Genomic DNA, 16279 nt, shown 5'->3' with positions numbered 1-16279 from the left:
GGTAAGACTCCTCTATATAAGGTGCTGAGCAGAGACTCATTGCTGAATCCATGGTGTGGACACTGAGTTTGGAAACCCTTGAATCTCTCCCATGCCTCACAAAAGCTTTCATTGTTTCTTTGTGCAAAGCTAGAGATTTCATTCCTCAATCTAGCTGTTCTTTCATAGGAGAAGAACTTGGCTAGGAAAGCCTTTTTGCACCCATCCCATGTTTTGAATGCCCCTGTAAGGAGGGTCTTCTCCCACAAATGAGCCTTGTCTCCAAGGGAGAATGGGAACAACCTGAGTTTAAAGCTGTCTTCACTTACACCATTTATCTTTGTCAAGCCACAAATTCTGACAAACTCATCAAGGTGATCTAGGGGGTCTTCCACTGGCAACCCATGGAATTTATTGGCTTGAATCATGGAGATTAGTCCACTCTTGATCTCATAATTATTGTTGGCAACTGCAGGTGGCACAATACCAGCTCTTTGGTTATGGGTATTGGGAGCATCTCCTGCACCAATGTGCCTTGGCCTTTGCTCTTGATTATTTTGTTGCTCCATTAGCAACTGATTCTCTTGTTCTTGGAGTATTCTTGTTCTCTGCTGTCTTAGGTCTCTTGGTAATCGATTGATGTGATCAAGATACTTCTGAAGATTCTGATTTCCCTTAGATCTTGTTTGCATCAACTGATTCAGTGACAGACTTGATCACTGACTCGAGCAGGTACTCGGTCGAGCACTAGCTCGAGTGAAGGTCGAACTGACTGAGACGAGCCGACTAACTGTATCCCGGTTGTGACTCGATCAGGTACTCGAACAGCAGACGGTCGAGTGGTAGCTCGAATTGTATGTCGATTTGGTACCTGAGACTCAAAACAACCTAGCAGATGAAGAATTCGAATCAGTAGTGATCAAAGGAGCAACATAACTTAATCTTAGAATTGTATAAATCCTAAATGTCACAAACAAACACTCAAACAGGCAATGACGCCAAATTGAAACATGCTTTCTTGTGTGGTGATGGTTGATGATGATATGAATGTGAATATAGGTGGATGCAAGGTGTTTCAATTACCCTTATGTAGTTGTAGCATAAAGGATGTCAAACCATAATGAGTGTGATGCAAGCAATCAGGATGTGAATACTCATCTAAGTCAAGCCAAATATAAAAGATGTTTGTCACTAACAACCTAATGATGATTATGAAATGCAGAATGTTAAGCTACTAAAACAAGATACTAGATGCAAATTAAACAGAATGATCAAAGCAGTAATATAATGAAACAGGAACATGAACTACAGTAAAGCAAGACAAGTAATGAAACTGGATTAAACAGAAACTAAATGAATGCAGCAGGAATGCAACAGGAAATGAAACAGGACATAAACTAGACAGATGCAGAAGATTAAACAGGAACTCTGAACGAGCTCAAGCAAGCACTCGATCGGATGCTTGATCGAGTGGATGGTCGAGTTGATGAACGAAAGTCAGAAACAGAGCAAATATTGAAACAGAGCAATAGTAAGCAAATAACAGGATTAAAACAGGGAAATCAATAAACAAAGAAAGGTCCCAAGGATGGATTCATGGGATGGACTCAAGCTATGGTTATCTAAATTGGTCAACAAACCTCAATCAACAATGAGCTATCTCTAGACAATGATCTTCTAATACATGTTAATCCATTCTCATGACAATAACAATCAAACCAAGATACTTCTTAGACCTAGCTCTCACTAGTTATTACATATCAAAGCAGACATTATACAACCAGATCATTAATGTCAAAAATCAAACAAAACATCTAATCTCTTAGCATGCTTCATGATAATCTCTAGTATTAGCCTTATCTAGCAATTTAGACATTGGTATGATGCTAAGAAGCTTAAGATCTACCCTTACCCTCTCAGTATAAGAATAACATAGAGTTCATCTAACCCAGAAGAGATATTAAACAATCAATCTTGACCAATCTAAATAACCATAACCCTTATCCATCCTAATCCATCCTCAAGATCCCAAGCCACTACTCACAATCACAAAACATGATGAACAAAGTCATAAACCCATAAATCAATGAAACTTGCATTATTAGATAGATGAGTAAGAGATCTACAATATTGAAGAAGAAATCAAACCCAAAATCTCAATACTTAGAAAGTTATGGAACCAACAAGTATCAAGGATTTCTTAGTTTTTTCTCAAAAGTGGCTAAAGAATCTAAGCAAAGAAGTGCAAAAAGTAAACAACTCCCAAAAGGGTAAATACTAGGTCTAGATTATTGTTCTCTAAAAAAGTCTCTCTTGGTGGCTGCAGTGTAAAAGACATTTTATAGAAAAAGGAAGGAAAGCCCTAAAAATGCTAAAAGACAAAATATGTGGGCGGCTCGGTCAACTCGACCAGGTGCTCGGTCGAGTGCCAGATCGAGTGGCCTCTTCTTCTGCTTCTTCCATCCGGTCGAGTCCTTCTCCGCACACGGTCGAGTGTCTAGTCGAGTGGGCGGTCGAGTGGACTTCCGGACCTTGATTCTTCAGCTCTAAATCCCTTGTTTTCTTCACTTGACAGCTTCAATCTTCTTCAGCATTCCTTCCATGCTCCTTAGGATCCAAAATCACCTGTTTATGCAAGACACTATGCATATGAAATCCAAATCTACTCTAATGCATAAACAGTTCTAAAGCTATACATTAATAAACAAATGTGATAGAAAATCATGCAAAAGATGTGAATATGCTAAGGGAAAACAAGGTAAAATATATGAACATCAAACCGTAATTTCTATAGAAATTTTACCTTAATCATTCACACTATTATTAACCAATTAATTCAGAAGAATAATACCACTTTGAAGAATAAAATATATAAACAAATTTAACAATATAAACAAACTTTTTACAAAATCTTCCGAATTAACAAGTGTAAGCGATATATGAGTTTAAATGTAATGGATTATATGATAAATTGAGTTATGATCTTTATAACGGATGACGACTTAAATGTAAAATGTTAAGATTATATGATAAAATTGATTAAAAATTAATTAAAATATGAAAAACTATTTTAATATACAAAAAATATACATAATTTTTGTATAATATAAAGTTCAACCCGTGCTATTGCACGGGTACTCATCTAGTAAGATTCATTATTTTGGAGGAACCTATATGTTTCTTACATGGTTTCAATTGGTGATCCATTTGGTGAAAAATAATAAGAATCTTTATGGATTAATCCCTATGTTTCTAAGTCATAACAGTCATCTACCACAAAATCAGCTACTAACCATCATATATAATAAGAGAAAGTTTTTTCTAACTATGCCTAACAATGTGACATTTGACACTCTACTTTTGTGACACATGCTATTCTCGTTAATTTTAAATTTAACATTCTATTTTTTTTATTTGACTTTATTTTATTTGTATCTTATGTGGTGTATAGTTTGTTAGAAAATGATAATTGTTGTATAGTTTGCTTCTTGAATTTTTTTCAACATTGTTAGAAAAACATATTCCTTCCATTTTTTTTTGTTTTAACATCTAATATATTTCATAATGAAATCATATACCATAGAACCTAAAAAAAAAATAATGATCAACCCAACTAAAAAATATAAACAAATTGAAACCAAATAAAAATAGAAAATGGTTTCATACTTTTAAAGTAAAACCAAATTAATTTATGATAGACTAATTTAAAAATATAGAAGATTTTCTAATTAAGAGAAGGTTTTTTCTAACTTTGCCAAACAAAGTGACATTTGACACTCTACTTTTGTGACACATGCTATTCTCATTAATTTTAAATTTAACATTCTATTTTTTATTTGATTTTATTTTATTTGTATCTTATGTGGTGTATAGTTTGTTAAAAAAAAGATAATTGTTGTATAGTTTGCTTTTTGAATATTTTTCAACATTGTTACAAAAATATATTCCTTCCATTTTTTAGTTTTAGCAACTAATATATTTCATAATGAAATCATACACCATAGAACCTAAAAAAAATACTGATCAACCCAACTAAAAAATATAAACAAATTGAAACCAAATAAAAATAGAAAATGGTTTCATACTTTTAAAGTAAAAACTGAAACCAAATTAATTTATGATAGACTAATTTAAAAATATAGAAGATTTTCTAATATATATATATATATATCACATTATATTCAATAATCATATATAATGTATTAAAAGACATAACTCAAATTTGTATTTAATAGTATTCTATAAGTTACAGTTTGACTGTCTTTAAAAAATATGTACTAAAACAAAATGGTATCATAACATAATTATTTTATCCCCCCATGAAATAACTGAAAACAATAATTTCAAAATTAATTTATTGTTAATTACACTATTCATTTTAAAATGATTAGAAATAGAGACAATTTATAGAAGAAAAACATATTTATATTAATTTGACACACTTTTATTATATTCAATAATCATATATATTGTATTAAAGACACAACTCAAATTTGTATTTAATAGTAATTTATAAGTTACCGTTTGATTTTCTTTAAAACATATGTACTAAAAAAAACATAATGGTATCATCATAACATAATTGCTTTATCACCCTATGATATAACAGAAAAAAAATAATTTCAAAAAATAATTTATTGTTAATTATACTATTTATATTAATATGATTAGAAATAGAAACAATATATAGAAAATAAAAATATATTTTAAATTTCACACACTTTTCTTTTCATGATTTTTTATAAAAACTGGTGAAACTTAGAGTATAAGATATTTGTTTTCTGATATCGTTTTAATAAATTATTAAGGAAATAAATGAAATTTTAAAATATTGAAAATAATATTATGAGTTTTTTTAGTAATCATAATATGAATGAACTTTTAACAGAAAATGATCATACTTCAAAATTTTAATTGTGTTAAATAGTTTTTGGATGAATATAAAATTAAAATTCCACTTAAAAATAAAAATAAAGACAGCTAAAATAACTACTTAAATTTTTACGGTATGGTGTTCCAATCTAACAAAATCAGTAAAATAACACTGACCATTATAGAGTAGTCGTAAAAATAAAAATAAAAAACAATATTATAATAACACATAACCTACATAACATTTGACCCAGCCAACCCACAACCACTCATCGTGCTCTTTGAAATCGAATACTACAATCCAAATAAAACAAGAACAATTGATGTGGAAGTCGTAATACAAGACCTAGAAATAACACAAAAGCATGTAATACAAGACCTAGAAATAACACAAAAGCATGCCACCCAAGATGAAGAAGAAGAATGTTCAACTTGTATTCAAGATCTACAAAGAATTCAAAATATCAACACTTTATTTTGCAATCATAAATTTCACAATGACTATATTGCATTTTAGCTACATCACAAAATAATGTGTCCTCGTTATAGAATACAAATAATATAAACTATAATATAATTTAAAATTCAATAAAACAAATATCGATAATATAATAATATTTGAACTATTAAAAGAGTTTTTAAATTGTACGTTAATAATTTAGAAAATGATAAACAGATCATTTAAAATTAATTATATAGTTAATGATTAGAGATAAAACAATTCTAAAAATAGATACAGTAAATACATGGTAAAGTCTCTCAAAAAAATTGATAAAAAGTTAACCAAACTTTAATGACTTTTAATTAAAAAAATAAATTAATATAACAAACTCGTGCACAACGCATGAGACTCGACCTAGCTAGTATATAATATAATTAAACATCAAGTGGAGGGGTCTTTCGTGTGGAGATTTTGATACGTGAGTCAGAAAGCAGTTAAGTTTATATATCAAAACATCATGTATCAGAAATAATTGCCCTCCGTATTTGACTGATAATTGAAAAAGTGTATACCATTTAAGATTTGTTTCGAAATCTTTGGTTTCTCTCCGATCAGCTTTTTTTATAACTGTTGGATTTGGTGTTTTGGTTGTGATTTTGCATGATGTAATTAAATTATTTTGTGACTGATGATTTGGAATCTCCGTAAGGGGGTTATGGTTTCTAACGTTGATGGTCATGATAATGGCGGAGCTCGTAGTGATTAAAGTGGATTATGAGTTTTTTACCTTTTATTTGTATTCAGATTCTTAAGTGACTTTCTCAAGAAAAATGAGAAGTTTTTTTTTTGAACAAACTAAAAAAAATGAAAAGTTAATATGACTGATTTTATGGTGTTTTGTTTTCTATATATATCATGACAAAGACTCGTCTAAATTCTAAAAAATAACAGGAATCGTTCGTTTGTATGAATGTTTCCTTATATCCAAACTTTGAGGACATCAATGTCAACGGCTAAGCTTCCAAATAAGAGATTTTGACAAGTACTCTTTAATAAGTCTTTAACATATCAACAAATCTGTCATGATTACTGCCTTCACGTTTTGGAGATAACTAAGGCTTTTTTTTTTTTTTTTTTTTTTGGTCACCAAAAAAAAAAAAAGTGAGACTTGATCTAGTCTAAAAATATTATAGAACATCTAGCAATTTTCCTAGAGTTAATGGAGATGTAAGAGTTGAATTGTAAATGAGATACCACAACTATATATAAATAAGTAACATGATGATATTCATATGTTCTCCAAATTGATTTTGGCTTTATACAAACTTATTTTGCCATAGATAGATAAATCAAACAAGAGAAAAACTAAAAGCAAATGAACATATTTATTTGTTGTTTATCAGGGCTTGGGCTTACTGTTTGGGCCTAAAAAGCCCTGCATTTGCCATCTCCCTCATGGCTTCTTCATCTTCATCTTACGACATATTCCCAAGTTTCAGAGGCAAAGACGTCCGACAAACTTTTCTCAGCCACTTGCTCAACGAGTTCCAGCACCGGAAGATCATATCATTCGTGGACAATGGAATCAACAGCAAATCGATTCATCCAGAGCTTATACGAGCGATTAAGGCATCGAGAATCTCAATCGTCATTCTATCGAAGAACTACGCTTCTTCGAGCTGGTGCTTAAACGAACTGTTGGAGATCATGGAGTGCAAAGATTCCCAAGAGCAGATGGTGATGACAGTTTTCTACGATGTGGATCCGTCTCATGTACGGTACCAGATCGGAGATTTTGGGAAGGGCTTCGAGAGAGAGAAGTTGTTTGGGGAAAACACATGATGAGAAGCAGAGATGGAAGCAAGCTTTAATTGATGTTGCCAACATTTCCGGAGAGCATTCAAAAAACTGGTTTGTGTTCTTCACTCCAACTATTACTATCATTGCTATCTCCAAATCCATAGAACTATGTATAGATTTCATATATATAAAATTAACTTTTTTTTCGCATCCACCTTAACAATGTTATTATTATTTTTCATAAAAGATAACTATCTTAGATATTTATTCATTGCACATTTATTATTTATAATTAATAATAGTAAAAATAAATTAAAAAATAAATTAAGTAAAATTAATTAAATATTAAAATAGTAAAAACAATAATATAGATTTGTTTTATTAAATAATAAAAATAATAACTATATTAAAATGAATTAAGTATCAAATAGTAAATATAATACTATGAATTTGTTTTAGTAATAATGTTATTATTCAAATTTGAACTAAAAAATGATTATATTGCAAACTTTAGAATGGGTTAATGAGTTTTATAATGGAAGTAAGATTGTAATGCATGGTAGAGTAAAAAAAACAATTTATGTAATTGTATTTATAAAATTCTAAACATAAAAATAAAATTGAAGTGAAACATTAGTTTCTAAGAAACATATACTACAAAGACTTATTATTAAATTTCACTTAAATAAATATTAATATTAATTACTCAACTCAACTTAAAAGTTTTGATAAAAAATGAAGACATTGTAATGGTCACACTTTTTTGGGGAAAACTATGAAAAAGACATTTGAAAAATAATCCATCTAAAAAAACAAAACCAATCGTCACAAAATATAAAAAATGATATTTAAGCCGTTACAAAAAGTGACATATGATTTGTGTACCATATGTTTTTTTTTTTTTTGATCAAAGGTGTACCATAGCTCATAAGGCATATTATCAACTAAAACTACAATTCTATAATATGATAAAAAGGTAAAATATAAAACAAGTTTGAAATTTCATCAATTTTCTCAAATTCTCTTAACCCAAAATATTGGGAGAAACAATATATTTAAAATAGACTATGTTTTTTTGAGAAGACGAAACTGAGGTTGCATCACAAAATTAACATCCGAAAATAACATATGAGGTTTTAGAAAAATATGTAACTTGTTATGACAGGTGATGCACTTGGACAACATTGTTGTAGCGACATAACACTAAAAATGTTCATGAAACTTTGTATATTTACATTTAATGTGGGATATTAATATATTTAATTTATCTTTGTAATTAAACCAACGATCAAAATTTGATGTTAAAACTTTTAAAAAGATGTTTTCATAGGATATGAATATGGAATAAATTCTTCTAGGTATAAGATTGTCGACTCTTCCGGTGAGGTTCTTAAGTCATTTTTTTGTTACCATATGATATATTGTTGATTTACCAAGAAAATAATAGTGCGACACTAGACAATATATGTTATATATAGGTTAGTAAAATAAGTATGACTTTTATATAGATTTATATTTTAAACTTCAAATAATTATATTTATATTCAATGATTTTCATTGATAAAAAATTAAGATTATAATCTATCTTTAACAATATATATGTTTATCACTTAGTAAAGTAAGTTTAGTGTTTGTATAGATTTATACTCAAAAATTTGAATGATTATATTTAAAAATATTATATTTAGATATAAAATATTTTAAATTAAAATCCGGCGCGGTACAAATTCTAGTATGTATACATATATATATATATATGAGTCTCTTAATTCTAGTACAAATTCTAGTTAATTTTGATGAAGAAATGATTATATTTCTGTTGTTCAGGCATAGTGAAGCGGCTATGATAAAAAAAAATTTGCACAGATGTTTCTAATGAGTTGAATTCTACGCTGTCAAAAGATTTTGATGAATTCGTTGGAATCGAAGATCATATAGAAAAGATGAGTTTATTGTTAAGTCTTGAGAGTAATGAAGTGAAGATGATAGGGATTTGGGGTCCAGCAGGCATTGGTAAAAGCACAATCGCTAGAGCATTGTACAATCGGTTATCCAGCAACTTTCAGGTTACTCTTTTTATGGAAAATGTTAAAGGAAGTTATTGGAGTAATGAAAGCTATAGCTCGAAGTTGAGGTTGCAAGAAAGGTTTCTCTCTGAACTATTCAACGATAAGGATTTGAGGATAAAAAATCTAGGTGTTGTGGAAAACAGGCTAAGGTACTGGAAAGTGCTAATTGTTCTTGATGATGTGGATAACATAGAGCAACTAAATGCTCTAGCAGATCGACCTCACTGGTTTGGTGTTGGAAGTAGGATTATCGTGACCACCAAGCATAAAGATATTTTGGAAGCGCATGATATCAACCATATATATGAGGTGGGGATTCCATCAAGAGTTGAAGCTCTGCAGATATTTTGTCAATCGGCATTCAGACAAGATTCCCCAGCAGATGGATATGTGGAGCTTGCTAATGAAGTTACAAAGCTCACTCGTCTTCCGTTAGGTCTATCTGTTTTAGGTTCATCATTGCGTGGCAAAAGCAAAACGAAGTGGATTCGTGCACTACCTAGTCTCAAGGCCACTCTTCATGTAGACATTGAAAGGATATTAAGAATTGGTTATGATAGCTTAGGTGATAATGATAATCTCAAAGCTATTTTTCTCCATGTTGCATGCTTATTCAATGGTGAAAGAAAAGATCGTGTGACCCAGCTCCTTGAAAATAGTGATCTTGACATTGAAAGTGGACTTGACGTCCTAGTCGAAAGGGCTCTCATATCTATCTCGAGTGACAAACGTATCACGATGCACAATTTGTTACAACAGATGGGGCGACAAATCGTTCGTAGACAATCAACCCATGAACCTGGGAAACGTCAATTTCTAGTGGATGCTAAAACGATCAATGATGTTCTTGCTAGATAATAACGTAAGTCCTTGTTTGTATCATCTAATTTGGCTTTCTCAGAATGATCTCAAAGAATCACATTGTTCTAACTTTGTTTTTGTTTTTGGAGAATATTTCAGGGCACAGGAACTGTTTTAGGCATATCGTTCAACATGTCTGAAATCGAGGAGTTGTTCCTAGGTAAGGGAGCTTTCGTTGGAATGTATAATCTCCAAATTTTAAGATTTTACAAACAATGGTCTGATAAGGCCAGACTGCATTTAGATGAAGGTTTGGACTGTTTGCCTTTACCTCCTAGACTCAGATTACTCCATTGGGAAGCATGTCCTATGAAATGTATGCAAACTCAACTCTCTGCGAAATTTCTTGTTGAAATCAATATGCGAGAGAGCAAATTGGAGAAGCTCTGGCAAGGATACCCTGTAAGTTTATAGCTTCAGTTTCTTGGTAAAATGCATTGTGCATTTAGTTTTTGTCCAAACTAACAACGAATTTCACATTTTCAGATGCTCAACTGTCTCAAGAAAATAAATTTGTGTGCCTCCGTCAACCTGAAAGAACTTCCTGATCTTTCGAAAGCAACAAATTTGGAGAGAATAGAGTTGACTCGTTGCCGCAGTTTGGCCGCACTTCCTTCCTCTTTTGGAAAACTTCAAAAGCTGAATTACTTACACCTTGGGGGATGCATAAATCTGGAGTCTTTTCCTGCAAACCTCGCATTGAAGTCTCTAAGCTTCCTCAATATTTGCGAGTGCTCAAAATTGAAAGATTTTCCAGAGATTTCTAGTGAAATTGTAGTTTTAAGTGCATCCTTCACAGCAATAAGAGAAGTGCCTCTTTCAGTTCAACATTGGAATCGTCTAAAGAGATTAACAATGATATGTTGTGAAACAGTTACAACATTCCCTCTTCTTCCAGCTACCGTATCAAAGTTGTATCTGGACTATTCAAGAATAACTGAGATTCCTGACTGGATCAAGAATCTCAATGGGCTCAAGATATTGTCAATGACATACTGTGAGCAGCTGCTAGACATCTCGCCAGACATTTGTAAGTTAATACGTCTCCAGAAGCTTAATTTTACGGGATGCATTAATGTGAGGAAATTTCCTGTACAAATCTTCCAGAGCTTTAACTTTAAGCATGAGCTGTTGTTGAGGTTGGACAATGTTCAAGCTAAGAGTCTGCCGGCAGATATACCTGAAAAGATCCATAGCTTCCCCTTAAAATTGTGTATGAGTGAAAATGATTTCAAGAGTATTCCACATTCCATCAAACATCTCTCACATCTGCACTCCCTTCACCTTCACGACTGTGTGGAACTTGTCTCACTGCCAGAGCTTCCAGACTCCCTGTCAGAACTGCATGCAGAAAACTGTAGGTCACTGGAAAGCATATCTCAGCCATGTAACTCATATCACAACCCCAAGCTCATTCTCAAGTTCAATAACTGCGTGAAACTGATACGAGAAGCTCGTAAACTACTCATTGAAGAATGGTCTTGTGGCTATGCAATCTTACCAGGTAGGGAAGTTCCTGAATACTTTAGTCACCACGCTAGAGGAAGTTCACTGACTATCCATATAGATCATATGCATCTTTCCGGATCCATGAGATTCAAGGCTTGCGTTGTACTTCCTGCAGGAGATTGGCCTAATGATGTCCCTGCTAGCTGTATCCAAATATCCTGTCACCTCAGAGGCAACCACTCTACATCTGTGTATAAATGGCCATACATAGATGTGTCATATACTTTTGAGAAGGATCACTTATTTATTCTCAACTCTTATTTCACGCTAGAGCAAGACAACATTCCAGAAGACAAGTTGCGGTTTGATTTTGGGGGCCTTCCTTGCAAGATATTACGATGTGGTGTGCAATTCGTAGAGGCATGTCCCTGCAAATATGACTATGTAGCTCACCCCAAATATGACTACGTAGCTCACCCCATCTTATCGTCTCTGCCTCTTGAGGATAGCGTTGTAGATATGGACTATGAAGACAACAAAGGTGCTGGGGAAACCGCTTTACAAACAAGGAGAAGCACAAAAAGGAAGCGTCCAAGTTCTTCAGAAGAACCAGAGAAGATAAACAAGAAACTGTGTGTATCTATTAGGAAGGCAGCAAAGAAGCTGGAGAAATCTATTCAGAGGCAAGAAAAAAAGACAAGAAAACAGAGAGATTAAACAAGAAATTGTCTCGGCATTTGATGGGTTATTGCGGCTCGTTGGCAGAAGCTTCTCATGATCCAGTTACTCCATCGGGTCATTAAAGAAGGCACAACTTGAGTTCGCTCCTCCATTCCAAGTGTGCTCGTGAGTAAATAAAGAAGAGGAGCTGAAGCTAAATGCGTAACAAGCTCTTCGATAAACTTTGTGTATAAATACTAGTGTGGTGCTTCATCGTTTAGGTTGGTCACTTATATGTTGCATGATGGGAGATTGGACAAAAGCTTATGGTCATGTAACCTATATCCCTTGTAATTTGGTGATTAACTAGTTATGTTTGCTTTTCTAGTGATTACTTCTTAAGGCAGTTCACATGTTTCTCATGATAAGAGAGAATTGTCTCACAAAATTACTGGGGACTTTTTTTTTTTGTCGCATTGCACAATTACAGTAGCTCACAAAGATCAAAACCTTTCTGTAATAAATCAGGTCCAAACTTAATTATACATTTCGAATTCCCATTTCCATCTAAACGATTCAGAAAACCTGACAATAACAGGTATAGATGATGACTAAAATACCAATACTGTATTAATTTTTTCGTACAAAACCCAATTAGTCAAAATCATTACCTGTACCAATTCAAAAACAGAACCAATTAACTAGTTTGCTCCCACATTTCTCAGCCTTTCACTGCCAGAGATTGCAAATCTTCGAGGAAATCTTGAAGACTCAAATCATCAGTAAGAACAATATCTGAACCACCAGTATGATCTGTTTTCTGAGTCACCGAAGGATTGAGCTTGGCAAGAAGAAACCGAGCTTGACTACCGTGCTGGTCACACCGCACAATCCTCGGCATTGGAATCCGATCAGTCACTAACTGAGCTGCATCAATCTCCGGTGCTTCAAGAAGGTTCCGGAATGTCTCGTGGTTTGCGTCTTTATGATACTCAAGTTTCCTCCATTGTGCGATTTTTGATCCATGGTGGATAACCACGTAGAAGTATGAATCGAACAGCAAAATCACGTCTGCAGTTACTGACCGGATATCGAGGAGAACCGGAACCGGCGGTCCGTCGAATGAATACCGAAGAAGCGTTGGTTGAATCATGATGATTGAGTTTACAACTCCTTCCCGGTTTAACATTAACCGGAAAAATCCGGTTTCATCCGGGGAATTGTTGAAGACGTCAAGAAACTGTGATCTTCGTAGGTAGTACATGAACTGAGGATAAAGCGAGAAGTTTGGAGTCAACCTGAAAGAAAATGGATCTTCTTGAATATAATCTCCGAACCGTGAAGCAAAGCGGATTAAACCGTCATCTAACCACCTAATAACGTCTCTGGCGTAACACTCCTCTGCTCGGTTGATTGCAAGCCGCGCCATAACTGAAGCAGCTGTTTCTTGATCAAATCCTGACGAGACTTCTGGAGATTTTCCAACAACCCATCTTCTAGCAACCGTTGTAACCCGTTTCCTCATTCCTCCATTTCCATACCGATACCGAGTAATGAACTGAATGAAGAACGCGGAACCAGGCTGCGGTTTTGGATTCTGTTCGCTGCTCACTTGAAAGAAGAAGGAAACACATGTCTTATTTGTGGCAGTGCTCGTTTTCCATGTATATGTTCCGCCTTCACCGATCTCTGTTTCGCTCACTATATCGTTCTTTTGTCTTAATGACACAACCGGACCGAGAGCACCACAGATTCTCATATCCTTAGTCGTCACAACTTCTAAAGACACATCAAAATACATACTCAGGTTCCCATCTGCATCGCGGCTGAATATATGCCTAAGACATTTTTTGAATTGTTCGGATTCAAATGTCTCTCCCAGTAAGAGAAATCCACCAGACATTTCAACTGCGTATCTCAGTTCCGCTGCTCCAACTTGGTCAAGAGAGCAAGCGAACACATCGAGAACAGCGGAGGTATCACAGAGCCTCTTTGCTAATTTCTTGTAAAACCCGCAAGATCTGTCGTAATAAGACACTCTACCAGTAATAATATCTCTGTGGGTTCTGATCGAATGGCTTAGATCCGAGTTCACTACGATCCCAGGGCCTCTTGTCGCAGGCCCTGATGTGAAAACCATAATCCGAGAACCCGTGCTTACAGAACATCCCTCAAGCAGTCCCAATGCTGTTGAGATCGCAGCACCAGTTGCCCTATGAGGCCGATGACCTGGTTTGACATTAACCAAAGGAACGATTTCTTCAAAAGCAGATGTTAAGTTAAACTCACATTCCGCCAATGGAAGCAAAAAACTCTGCTTCCGAATCGCTGACATCTTTCCATGATGAAGCTGCTTTGGATATCCAAGTCCGAGATATAGTTGTATCTGCTCAAATGTTCCATGAAAACGAATAAGAACTCCGTCAAATTCAACACAGCTACGACGAACAAGCTATTGATACACACAATCATGATGAAGCACACGAAGGTGATAAAGAGTACTTGTTTAACGTATTCAGATCACAACAATGAACCAACTACGCAAGAACAATTCAACACACTTATAGTCATCAAACTATATATATAACTAAACACTAACACAATCCTCAAACTGAACAAAAAGGAACTGATTCTCAAGCATTTGCATCCTTCAATCTAATCAAACTAAGATAAAATCCCACCATTAGAGCAAGAAAGAAGCTAAAAACGTTAAGCAAGAGTCCCAAATCTCAAAGGGGGTATTTACCTGGTCTTCAGAAAGATCACGTTCGCCATGAAAAACAACAACTTTAGAGCATTGAGAGAAACCCAAATCATAAACCCTAACCATAGAATCAAAAGTAATCAAAGCCACCAAAGAATTCTCAGGCAACTGCTCAATGACTAACAAAAGCTCACTCCTCACAGCCCTCAACTCATCCTCAACCATAGATGCATCAACCACAAACACAAACGCAGGCCCAAGCTCACCAACAATCACAACACCACCTCCAACAGTAGAAGCAAGAGACGAAAAAGACGAAGTCGAAGACATTGATCTAAGCCCTTGATTAAACCCATTACCCCAACTGGCAGCAGCCGTGGGAGTCGTGGTAGCCGAACCCGATTTCCGCTGCGGCGGAGCGTACTCGACGGCGCTGTAAGTCGGAAAAAGCTCCGCCGGGAGATTGGTTTCAGTGATCCCAGAGTAAGAACGAGGGAAATGGTTTTTGTGAAAGCAAAAGGGACAAGACCAGATTCGAGATTGGTAATCAACGCGAGCGTAAGGGTTTAACACAGCTCCACATCGAGAACAGATCAATGGATCATAAGGGATCGTGGGAAGCTCAGAGAAGTGCATCAATGGAGTGTACATGATACTTAGTGGAACAACGAGAGATTCGCAATCGGATTTTGTAGTTGGCCATGAGTTCCATGACCATCTCAATCCTTCGATTGCTTCTAGCTCTAAGAAATCCATAGCTTAGATCTTCGATTTCACTGATTGGGGATTTTTCAAAATATCCGTATTCATGGATCTGTGAAAAAAAAGTGTTGAAAAGATTTTCTCAGATCCTCAAGCTTGTTTTGGTTTCTACGGGCAGGGAAAGGAATTGGACTAGGAGAGTTTCACAGGAGTTTGTAGATGTTTTTTTTCCGGCCGGCGAAGAAGAAAAAAAAAACATTCTTTGATTTTTACGATTTCAGAGCTTGTCCATGAGTTCGTTCTTCTCCGATAAAAGGCTTATTCCCTTTTTAAAATAAAACACTGTTTTTTCTTTTCTTTTTTTTTCCCGAGCAAATTGCAAACAAACCCTCTATTTATTTTTAATTTGCAAATCTACTCTCCCTTTTTACAACCCTGTTCTGGATTCAAGTGAGAGGAATCCCGATTCAGTTTCTCACCACCGCCATCGTTACCTACATTTGTAGTCAAATTTGCTATGTCGTTGATGCCGATTTTGATGAGAATGCAAATTTGGTGGAGTTCGCGAGGATTTGTGTTTATTGGAACATTGATATACCTTTTCGTTTCCACTGAAACTCCTATGCCTCCAAGAGAGTTGTCTCATGGAATTGTCAGGGCATCTATTTGTCGCTGACACAATTTCTCTTAAAGCATTTATGTCGTATTTTAAAATAACATGTTATGTTTTTTTATGTGAAA

At 34.4% G+C, this 16279-nt stretch overlaps 1 protein-coding gene, 1 non-coding gene and 1 pseudogene across 3 annotated transcripts; 2 read left to right on the top strand and 1 right to left on the bottom strand.

The window, feature by feature from the left end:
- The first annotated feature begins 45 nt into the window (after positions 1–45).
- LOC147934870 (small nucleolar RNA R71) lies at positions 46–152 on the top strand. The gene has a single exon (XR_015573317.1). It is a non-coding gene; the product is annotated as a small nucleolar RNA R71 (small nucleolar RNA).
- Positions 153–6708: 6556 nt separating this feature from the next.
- On the top strand, positions 6709–12538 carry LOC104725092 (disease resistance-like protein DSC2; annotated as a pseudogene). Its single transcript, XR_015572978.1, has 4 exons — positions 6709–7204; positions 8921–10038; positions 10123–10425; positions 10510–12538. The product of XR_015572978.1 is annotated as a disease resistance-like protein DSC2 (transcript).
- An 84-nt stretch (positions 12539–12622) lies between these two features.
- Positions 12623–16013, bottom strand: LOC104725091 (protein transport protein SEC23 G). Its single transcript, XM_010443696.3, has 2 exons — positions 14879–16013; positions 12623–14518 (listed from the first exon to the last, which is right to left on the bottom strand). Exons 1-2 carry the CDS (start codon positions 15590–15592, stop codon positions 12854–12856), a joined length of 2379 nt encoding a protein of 792 aa, XP_010441998.1. The 5' UTR covers positions 15593–16013; the 3' UTR covers positions 12623–12853.
- Positions 16014–16279: the final 266 nt, after the last annotated feature.

The sequence above is a fragment of the Camelina sativa genome, chromosome 11, assembly GCF_030686135.1.
Source record: "Camelina sativa cultivar CO46 ecotype springtype chromosome 11, ASM3068613v1".
NCBI classification, from domain to species: Eukaryota; Viridiplantae; Streptophyta; class Magnoliopsida; order Brassicales; family Brassicaceae; genus Camelina; species Camelina sativa.
Note: the sequence above shows the minus strand (reverse complement) of the source record. Positions and strands in the feature narration are given on the sequence as shown.

What these genes read in the sequence shown, in the direction of transcription:
- LOC104725091 (XM_010443696.3), bottom strand. Translation starts at nt 15,592, where the DNA reads ATGGATTTCTTAGAGCTAGAAGCAATCGAAGGATTGAGATGGTCATGG. An exon ending in GTGATCTTTCTGAAGACCAG is followed by an intron (nt 14,519 to 14,878) that starts GTAAATACCCCC and finishes ACATTTGAGCAG; the next exon opens with ATACAACTATATCTCGGACT.